Source organism: Citrus sinensis, chromosome 4 (genome assembly GCF_022201045.2).
Source record: "Citrus sinensis cultivar Valencia sweet orange chromosome 4, DVS_A1.0, whole genome shotgun sequence".
Taxonomy (NCBI): Eukaryota; Viridiplantae; Streptophyta; class Magnoliopsida; order Sapindales; family Rutaceae; genus Citrus; species Citrus sinensis.
Window position 1 is genome coordinate 1,073,919 of NC_068559.1, and position 10,112 is coordinate 1,084,030.

A 10,112-nucleotide genomic window follows, 5' to 3' on the forward strand; every position below is an offset into this window, starting at 1 on the left:
AAGTGCAATATTTTAGGTAACTCAACGACTCATGCCTTTTTTATGGATGTTGTAAAAGGACTGCATTGCTGCAGCAATAGACCTGTAGAAAATGACAAAAGACTAATTTGCCGATGAACAAAAACAAATCTAAACTATAGAGGATGCTGGAGAAAATGTTGCAACAATTCAAGATCAAATGCAGAAAAAAAAAATAGGGCAAATAGAGTCTAAAACATATAATGTTATATTTAACGTTAGTTTAACAACTAGTCAAAGATAGTTAATAACCAATAAGTGAGTCTAGAGACCAACTACCCCTTTGCCATTGAATATATCTTTGTGTTTGACTTTAAATTCTCTTTATTGCATTCTGTTTATTACATTGTTAATTTCATCATTTATTTTGTTTTATTTAGTTTACTAAGATTGCACTGATAAGATTGCTGTAACAATTCCTATAATATCAATTTATATGGAGACGATCTTGATACTTATCATTATATTACTTGTTATGTATACTTACACATTGGTCCACACATCACACCATGCACCGTATTGTATTATAATATATTTTATTATTTAATTTAAGTGTATTGTATAATGTTATATTGCATTAGCAGTATACTATAATAATATAGTACAATTTTTGGTATTCCTTACTATATTAATTTTATATTAATATTAAACTAACATTATTTAAATTTATTATTAATTATATTAAATTATTAATTATAAGTTAATTATTAATATATAAATATAGTATGATATAATAAAATAATACAACAATATAATTTATTTTTATATTTTTATTTATTATAATAAAAATAAAAATATATTTAATGCCCCAATTAAAAAAATAATAATAATGACAATATTGTTAATTAAAACAACAAAATTGATAAAGTTTAACAATAATGATGATGAAGCGACATTAATAATAATTTAATAATTAAAATACTAAAATTAATAAAATTTAATAATAATAAATTATTATTAAATAATAATGACATTAATGATAGTAATAATAACAATTAAAATAATAAAAAAATTTTGATGATGATAATAATAATTAATGAGAATAATAATAAATAATTAAAATAATAAATTTTATTAATAATAATAATAATAATAACAATAATAATGATAATGATAATCTACGGGACGAAGTACTGCAGAAGTCAAATCCAATGTTTATTGGTGCACACTATTAATTTATTTTCGTTTCCGATTGTTGTAACTCAATCACACGATCACTCTTGTTAGTTTTTAAAATGTAATCACAAGTTGTTGACTTGGTATTGGGATGAAACAATGTTGCAAGGTACCATTAATTTTTATTTTTTTAGTTTAGTTACGCTACACTACTTTATATTTAATAAAAAATTAAATAGACACTAAAATTCATAACGTTTTACATATAAGTCTATTTTTAGATAAAATATATCATCTGAAAGAGGATGAAAATATGTTGCAAAGGTTGCAAGATACCTGATACCCCTAACTTTTGTCTCTTTTAGATTAATTATGCTACACGAGTAAAATTAAATAGACGCTAAAAGTTATAAATCTTTACATATAAGTCTATTTTTAGATAAAATGGCATTTAAAAAGAATTATTAATATTATTATTATTTTGAACAGTAGTAGATGATTATTCTATAAAGAATATGTGAGACCCGGAGACTAAATAACAGCTTGGTAGGGAAGGAAGCTTGGAAGGAAGGAAGGCAGGCTTCGAATTAGAAACCGAAATTCGGATTGGAATAAAAAACGACATCGTTTCGAATAACCGATGAAGAAATCGAAGATGAGAAGCGAGGCAAGCACCAGTAGTAATAACAGTAACCGCAAAGGAGAAACAGTTGTTGGTGATTGCGGCACCTGCAGAAGCTCTTGCGGTTACTGTAAATCTTCTGGTCGTACGAGCATCACTCACGGTCCGTCGTTTATTTTCCCCTTTTTCTAATTTATATTTCAAAAAATGAAATTATTCGGAAGTCTTCTGATTAATAATTGTTTAGAACTTTAAGTTATGAGAATTTGCGAATTAGTGATCGAATTTAATTATTTTTTAAAATTTGCTCGTTAGTCAAATGCATTCGGTAATTTTCGAGTTGCAAATTCTGTTATTTGTGATCGTTTAATTGATCAATTAGCTTTATTTTCTGATAATGTTGATATTAATGCACGGTTAAACGATCATGAACAAAATACGTTTATTATTTTTAATTTATTTTGCTGGTCTTTGCAGGTTTATGGGCATATAGCGTTACAGTTGATGACTACCAAGGTTTGTCAGTATAATTGGTTTAAAATGAAAGTCTTTTTTTTTTCTTTTTTTTTTTTAGATCATTTGCTTGGCCAAAAGTTGTTGGTTGTGTTACTTGCAAGCATTGTTCAATAGATAATGGTTGTAATATGTATATGTATTACAATCTACTTATTCTTTTTTTTTTTTTTTTGAAAGTATGTATACGTGTTACAATCTACTTATTCAATAGGCTTTTTTTTTTTTTAATAATTTGTTGATAAAAGTGAATAACCTCCTTCTATAGGTGATTTATCATTAAACTGATATTGTGATAATATCTTAGAATGATTCCCCTTACATGCATTTAATTTAATATGAGAGATTTAGCTTGCTACAAAAAAGATACAAGAGGGAAGAGTGCTGGTATTTGATTATTATTGTATAAAAGTGAAATTATTTTATATCACTTCTATAACTGTGATAGAGGTTCTATCTTATTTTAGTTTGTATCCTTACAATAGCATTATCACCTTTCTTGGTATAATTTCATTTCAGTGCCATTCTTATTTGAAGCTCTTTTGACAGATCTTCTTGACCGGGGATGGAGAAGATCCGGCTCTTTCCTGTACAAACCTGATATGGAAAGAACATGCTGTCCATCTTATACTATCCGGCTGAGGGCAAGTGATTTTGCCCCTTCTAAAGAGCAACGTCGAGTATCAAGACGAATGCAAAGGTGAGTAAGTATACTGTTTCTTTGTTTCTTGTCGCATATCAGCTCTATTTGGAACTTATCATCGGCTTTCTTTGTTGTTTTTGGTCAATATACCTTTTGTTAGAAAGTTATATTCTAAATCTACAAACATAGTAACACTAAAGGAATGCTCCTTATTGTTTACTGACAGTGTTGTACATATACCTAGGTTTTTGGATGGCACAATGGATGTGGAAAAAAAATCAGTTGAGTTGATAAAGGATCCAAGTACTTCTAACTGCAACAAAGTTTCAAGTTCAGTGGAAAACAATTCCTTGTCTCATAACAATGAAGAGAACAATAAGGAAGAAGAAATTTTGCAGTTTTTATCAGGGCAAATTGACAATGCTGTGCAGTTGTGCATTGTGAGAGGGCAATTTCTTTCTGGTATCCAACTTCCCAAAGCGTCTGTCAAAAAAGTGTCACAGGCAAAAAGAAAACTGCTAGTTGAAGGAATGGAAAACCTTTTATACACCAGCAACATTGCATTCCAATTAGCAGCCACTTTAAATCGGGCACAGTTGGCTGAGAAGGATGTTCAGCAGATTAGAGTTTTCGGACAAAGCATAGAAGATACAGGTCCATCTCCCAAAATTATAGCAGCAAAATTGGCAAGCTCATTAATTCAGCTGGCGGAAACTTCTGGTCTCTCAATTAGGGCTTGCAATGGGCACCTTAATTTTTATTCTGCCATGAAACAAGCTTCTTTGGATGAAGATGTTCATATTGGTACTGTTTCTAAAGAATCTGCCAAAACGTGTGAGAGTAAAGGTAAATGTTTGAAGAACAGCTCTGAACATCCTGAGGCAAAAAGGCATAAGCTTCAGATCCGTTTGAAAAGATCCAGTTTTGATCCCCAAGAATTTGAATTGTATAGGCGATATCAGATTAAAGTACACAATGACAAACCCGATCAGGTCACTGAGACCTCATATAGGAGGTTTCTAGTTGACTCTCCCTTAGTTTTTGTTCCACCATCTGGTGATGATACAGTTCCTCCTTGTGGCTTTGGCTCTTTCCATCAGCAATATCTGATCGATGACCGGCTAGTTGCTGTTGGTGTGATAGACATTCTCCCTAGATGTTTGTCGAGTAAATATTTATTCTGGGATCCAGATTATGCCTTTTTATCCCTGGGAAAGTTCTCAGCTTTACAAGAAATAAGTTGGGTTAAAGAGAATCAAACCCATTGTCCTACACTTCAGTATTATTATCTAGGCTACTACATTCACTCCTGTCGGAAAATGAGATACAAAGCAGCATATCACCCATCAGAGCTTCTCTGTCCACTTCGATACCAGTAAGTTTTTCTGCATCTAGCAGATTATAGCTACTATTGGACATAGAGCTATTTTAAATTCCCCTTTTAGCTTACCATTCGTATGGGATGAACATCATTCCAGTCACAAACTATGAGCGTGATTTCTTGATTTCTTCACTTGTTGTCATTGTTATAACTGTCTTTTCTTTTACTTGACTCGAGGGATGGGGCTTTATTCTTTTAAGTTTGACAAGTGGTAATAATGTTTCCAGGTGGGTACCATATGATATTGCAAGACCTTTGCTCGATAGAAAGCCATATGTTGTTTTGTCAGATTTTGCCAGCTTACAAAATGAGAGCTCACCATGTATTTCTGAAAATGTCATGGGATGTCAACATGATGATATTGGCCAAGGAGACTCGAATGATGTCCGCATGGACTACGACTACGACGATGAAATGCTTGATCCTGAGTCTGAAAGCGATGATGATGAACCTGACACAGAAACAAGTTGTCAGACTGTTGGAGTAGAAGATGGAGATATTTCTAATATTGTGATTAGGGGTCAGGGAACTCGGGTGAGATACAAGGTAAATATGGAAACCTGCCAGTCTTAGTTTTCTGCAGAGAAAGAATTCTCTTGACTTAAATGAAAACTTTGCTTCTGAATGAACATTTCTTATACTGCAATTCATATTTTATTTGGTTTTTGTGATTTTGTTTTCTCGTTACGTTATGGTGTTACTGTTACTGATCTGTAGGATATTCAGCGAGTTTTTGGTCCCATCCAAAGAAGATCCTTAGAATCCCAGTTGCGTAAGTACATGAAGGTTGTTGGTGCAGAGTTGTCCGAGCGAATGGTCTATGCTCTTGGGTCGTACTTATAAATACCATTCCCTTTTCACATCATTCACCAGGGTATTCACAAATTAAGCGGTGTGTGTTTGACTGTGCACCGCAAGTCCTTGCCCAGTCACGCTGACCGGGTAGCATAAGGGAGTTGTTGTGGAATTTAATTTATTTCGTAGGTTAATTATTGCTTTCATTTGACTTATTTTCTGTAGCAAGTAAAGTTTATTAATCAAGGTTCATATGGCAGATTGTACGCATATTTATTGTCCTTTTTTCCTGTAGCTAGTCAATTGAATTATTGAGAGAAGTCGGATATTTTACAACAAACATGCTCTTATTTTTTGGTTGTTGTCGGTTTTTATTATGTTTAATATTACTACTATTTATTATTATTTCCTCAGAATCATTTTCTTGAATTTTGAAAAATTGATTTAACAGATAGGCATCCTTCTGAGTGTCAAAACTGTTTGCTAATTTCCTGCAAAATTCCGATTCGATGGGAAAAAAACTTCTGCAACAAAAGCCAGAATTGTTTATCCATGCTCCATAGGACTCTTGAGTAAGTTCTTTTTCCTTTTTTTTTTTTAGTTCACATTATAATTTACTAACATATTATTAGACGTCTACTGAGAGTTCAAATTCAACCAGCATCATTAAAAAAATCGCCACCGAGCATAGCTCATAAATTTGCACCTTATGAGATTTACACTATACTTAGAAATCTTTCCAGCTCTGGGCCAGGACTGTTCAGCTGATAGAATCCTGTGTTATTATTGCGTGATGAATCTACATGTGAACTGAATGTGCGAATATGCTTCTGATTACTTGTCAAATAATCCAAATTTGCGTAATTTATAAGTAAGACAGCAGTTGAACTTCATCAACCGTTGTGAATTCAACAAGTTAACCAACAATTATTGACCAGATTTAGGTGGGCGAGACACGCACACGCTTTAGGCTGTTTTAACAATTGATTTGGTCAGTATCCATCAATTAACCGGCCTACCGTGTCGAATCGATTCCTCCATTTGTTTTTCTTTTTGGTAAAGTTGGCAAAAGTTTATTCTGAAATTAGCTTCCTCGTTGGAGCTGCAGACTCAATCCTGCTTATTCAATTGGCTGAAAGAAACGTGGAGCATCTGCAGATTAATTGGCTCTATAGCGCGGGACGTGTCCAACTTATTCAAGTTATTGGTCTACAGCTCGGAAACAACTAACCCAAGTTCCAATCATGAATAAAAGAATTTGAAACCACTGCTTAAATATCGTGTATGGTTCATATTTGACCACTTCACTGTTGCTTGCCTGAAAGAAAAAATCTTTTTCCTATGGGTTGGCTTCGTTTAAGTCTCAGAAATGGCATAGATATTGACACATTTGTTATGGACATTTTTGAGTCAAGTCAATTATGGTTCGCATTTCCTCAGGCGAGATTGAAGAACAAGCCAGCATTTTGCATTAAGGATTAGAGACTGAACAGGCAGTCACCGGAGAACAGCTAGGCCTTCCATGGGATCAACGATTACTGGATAACAACAATTGATTTTCAGTTGAACACATAATCCATCCATGTCTGAACATTAACTAGCCCAGAATCAATAATTGAGTGTTTTTCAATTAGGTTATTGACAGTGCATTGCATTTGCCGAGCTGCTGCTGAATTGAAGAATAACCGAGTTTGAGCATTCACAAGTTGAATGGGAAACTTGATGGTTAAAGAATATACAGGTGGACTTGATGGGTAGTAGTCAAGCATCATCTGCGTCACTTCCGCCAACATGAGCTTCATGACTTACCCAATAATTGCTTCCGTCAGGGCCGGAAACCTTAAACCTGCTTGACAAAATAACCCATTAAAACTTGTGAAACATATTTACGCAGTTGTACTCAGATTTTCTTTATCCATCTCATAGTTTACACTGACCGTTCAAGGACGGATTTCCCTTCCTTGTACTTTTGGCTCTTTTCATGGGCAGTCTCCTGAAAGAAACTATTCAGATAACTAATTGCATCAAGTAACATACAAAGACTAATATTTTTTTTAAATCTCTGCCGCCAAATCTTACGTATTTCCAACCGACAATTGATCCACACCCAACACAGAAAATGTCAGCCACTGTATGCATCCCAGTCATCATCAATCTCTCCTCTTTCTCTCCAACAGAAACATTCACACTGTCAGTCAACGATAAATGATCAATTGTGAGCATAAATGTCTAATGACTCATTTTTTCAGAAGATCATGAGATCGGACTGTCCATAAAAATACAACCATATCATCTGATTCACTATTTGCCCACTGAAATATGATAACTGCAGTTAACTCATCATGTAATTCATCTCACCTACACTGCTTACAGGTTACTCAATCAGAACACAAATGGCAAACAGGATTTAAAAGATTGACGCTTTAAGGTCATGAACGGCTATTTTCTCATTATATGATGAACAAATACTAGTATCATTAGAAAGAAATAGGAAATTTACTATAGAGCTACAATGATCCATATCCACTAGACACCTGTATATATATACTAATAAGTACTAATGTACTCGGAAAAGAGGTCGTTCACGTCTTCAGACAGTGGCCAAGAATCTGCAAGAGATATACAAGCTGCATCTTCTGCATATCTAAAGAGTACATACAGTTGACTCTTCTCAAAAGCACCACAAGAATTCTTTTGGCTTTAGTTTGAACAACATGAGTAATCTTATCACATTGGCAACTGTTCAGGTCATAGGTCGGACATTAAGTTATTTTAAGAGAATGTAATTAATGTATGTTAAAGAATTCTTTTTCTTTTCTATTTCTTTTGTTGGCATGTATTGATAAGGTGCCAAAATTAGAAAACTTACACCTTACTGAAGAGATAAGCTTTCCCATGCCTGCAATGGAAAGACTGAATAAAAGAACACAAACAAAAAGTCAGAAAATTTGCTTCTCACAGACCCCCATTCTTCATTTGTTCGATTTTATGAAATTTTCTTTTGAGTTAAAAGACAGAAATAGCCACCTCCAATATGCTAAATCATAAAGTATTTCTTTCAAAAATATATATATATCAAGTTTATATATAATATGATTTTCAAATATATATATAATATCAATGTCCAAGCTTCGTCTAAGCATTAAAGGAAAATTCAAACAAATACCATCCACAATGTATCTATTATGTCTATGTAGACTCTCGTCTCCTACAACATTGTAAAACTTGCAACTATGATAGCATATGTCCATATGGCCAAGTCTGTGTGTAGATATGCATGCATATGACTTTCCAACTATGATCAAGAACCAACTGGCCCATCACATGAGCCAAATATCATAACGCATTTACCCCTTCGGACAGAACTTTCCAAGTTTTCTAACTAGAATAACATTAGACATTACACATACAGACGTATTTTTGCATCTGGATAAGCGTCGTAACTCCAGCAGAGACATTATACACTAAACTGCTCAGCAAAAATCATATACACACCTAAAGTCTGAATTTGACCATAGCTCGACAATTGTAAGAATCATTATGCCGCAAATAAACGAAGTTGAAAACTCAGAATTAACCACTACACTGGCATCAAGTTTCACAACTATGGAAAAACAGCCATGCTGCTTCAACTCAATTTCACCAATCTGATTATTTATTCTCTCTTGCTTAGAATTATCTTCCTAACTCACAATGCACAAGACTCAATCACAAACCAAAACAACACAAAAGAAAAAAAGGATTGCCCCGCATATGAATGAAGTCCAAACATTAAACACTCTGGTTAATATCATAGCATGGTATCTGTGCAGCATTTTTGAGCTGCCAAGACAACTTATATTCAACAAGTCAACTATAGTAACATCATAAACGGCAATAACTAGAAAGCATAATTGAACCTCAGCATCTTGACAGACTAAAATGATATACATAGATTATGTTCAGTTCTACATATATTAAGTCAAAATAGAAAGATCTCAGCAGTTAACACAACATACGCTGATCAGGTACCAATCTCTACAATAGAAACTGAAGCCGAAAGCCATTAACTATCATCACTATGGATAATGCTACTCAATTACAACCAAAAAAGGGAAAAAAAAATATCTTCTTCAATTATACAGAAAGTCATCATCAAATTATTGTTCATATACAACTTGATCATCCATAATCACAACTACCATTTCAAAAAAAAAAATGCATGATTCTAAACAAAAATAAAATAACACAAAAATTAAAAAAGAAAACGCGCACACACAAACCCAGATGAAAATTCCACATGAAAACAACAAATCAGAGGTCAAAAAAAAAAAAAAAGGAAAAAAAAACAAACACCTTAGAGACGACGTCTTCACATAAAGCAAGATGGGTCCTGCAGTGCTTGCAGCTATAGATCTTCCCTTCAAGATTCACCACAAATAGCCTCCCCATAATTCTTCACACTACTCTACCAACAGATCTTTGCAGAAAAAAAATACACACAAAATCAAAAATCAAACAAGACGGTGGTGGTTGAATGAATCAATGAAAACAAACAAAAAGAAAATTACTTGAAAATAAAGAAAATTTAACAAAAGGGAGACGCTTGAGAAAGAAATAATGGGAAAGTTGAATATTTTGATCAAGTTTGGCTTACTTCTCTATTTTGGTTTGGTTTCTGAGTCCTTCTTGTTGTTCTTGTCGCCGTTTAATGTGACGAAAAAATTAGTTTTGCAAGAAATATGGCCCAAAAAGTTAATCACATTTTGTTTGTCTGACAAAGGTGGAATCTGCGAGACGTGTATTCTACGTGATTTGTTTTCATCTACTTTTCGTTTAGTGATTATTTACGGATAAATTGTAATTACATAAAAAAGTTTTTCAATATATATATATATATATATATATATATAAACAAGTACATTTAAAAAAATATAATATTTTGGATATCAACTTGGAAATCTCATGTATCTTAAATGCTAAAAATTTGTTGATAGCAATTAGCAAGTAAATTTAAATTGAAACAATGAATATTTTGTGAAAAA

At 33.0% G+C, this 10,112-nt stretch overlaps 2 protein-coding genes across 3 annotated transcripts; one reads left to right on the plus strand and one right to left on the minus strand.

Moving 5' to 3' along the window:
- The first annotated feature begins 1,638 nt into the window (after positions 1–1,638).
- Positions 1,639–5,493, plus strand: LOC102609591 (arginyl-tRNA--protein transferase 2). Its single transcript, XM_006486268.4, has 6 exons — positions 1,639–1,919; positions 2,234–2,272; positions 2,819–2,969; positions 3,157–4,287; positions 4,521–4,839; positions 5,011–5,493. The coding sequence occupies exons 1-6, from the start codon at positions 1,775–1,777 to the stop codon at positions 5,134–5,136; spliced, it is 1,911 nt and encodes a 636-aa protein (XP_006486331.1). The 5' UTR covers positions 1,639–1,774; the 3' UTR covers positions 5,137–5,493.
- Positions 5,494–6,611: 1,118 nt separating this feature from the next.
- LOC102609322 (protein yippee-like) lies at positions 6,612–9,893 on the minus strand. Of its 2 annotated transcripts, none has more exons than XM_006486267.4 (6): positions 9,725–9,893; positions 9,424–9,547; positions 7,958–8,001; positions 7,168–7,276; positions 7,026–7,081; positions 6,612–6,934 (listed from the first exon to the last, which is right to left on the minus strand). In XM_006486267.4, exons 2-6 carry the CDS (start codon positions 9,517–9,519, stop codon positions 6,850–6,852), a joined length of 390 nt encoding a protein of 129 aa, XP_006486330.1. In that variant the 5' UTR covers positions 9,520–9,547; positions 9,725–9,893; the 3' UTR covers positions 6,612–6,849. The 2 variants fall into 2 exon arrangements, with proteins under 2 accessions (XP_006486330.1, XP_024957343.1); XM_025101575.2 differs by having other exon boundaries at positions 9,639–9,856.
- Positions 9,894–10,112: the final 219 nt, after the last annotated feature.

Excerpts from the sequence above, each read along its gene's own strand:
- LOC102609322 (XM_006486267.4), bottom strand. The coding sequence starts at position 9,519 with ATGGGGAGGCTATTTGTGGTGAATCTTGAAGGGAAGATCTATAGCTGC. Across the intron at positions 8,002-9,423 it reads GTGAAGACGTCGTCTCTAAG|TCTTTCCATTGCAGGCATGG; the intron begins GTGTTTGTTTTT and ends TCTTTTATTCAG. Across the intron at positions 7,277-7,957 it reads GCTTATCTCTTCAGTAAGGT|TGTGAATGTTTCTGTTGGAG; the intron begins GTAAGTTTTCTA and ends GTTGACTGACAG.
- LOC102609591 (XM_006486268.4), top strand. The coding sequence starts at position 1,775 with ATGAAGAAATCGAAGATGAGAAGCGAGGCAAGCACCAGTAGTAATAAC. Across the intron at positions 1,920-2,233 it reads TCGTACGAGCATCACTCACG|GTTTATGGGCATATAGCGTT; the intron begins GTCCGTCGTTTA and ends TGGTCTTTGCAG. Across the intron at positions 4,288-4,520 it reads CTCTGTCCACTTCGATACCA|GTGGGTACCATATGATATTG; the intron begins GTAAGTTTTTCT and ends TAATGTTTCCAG.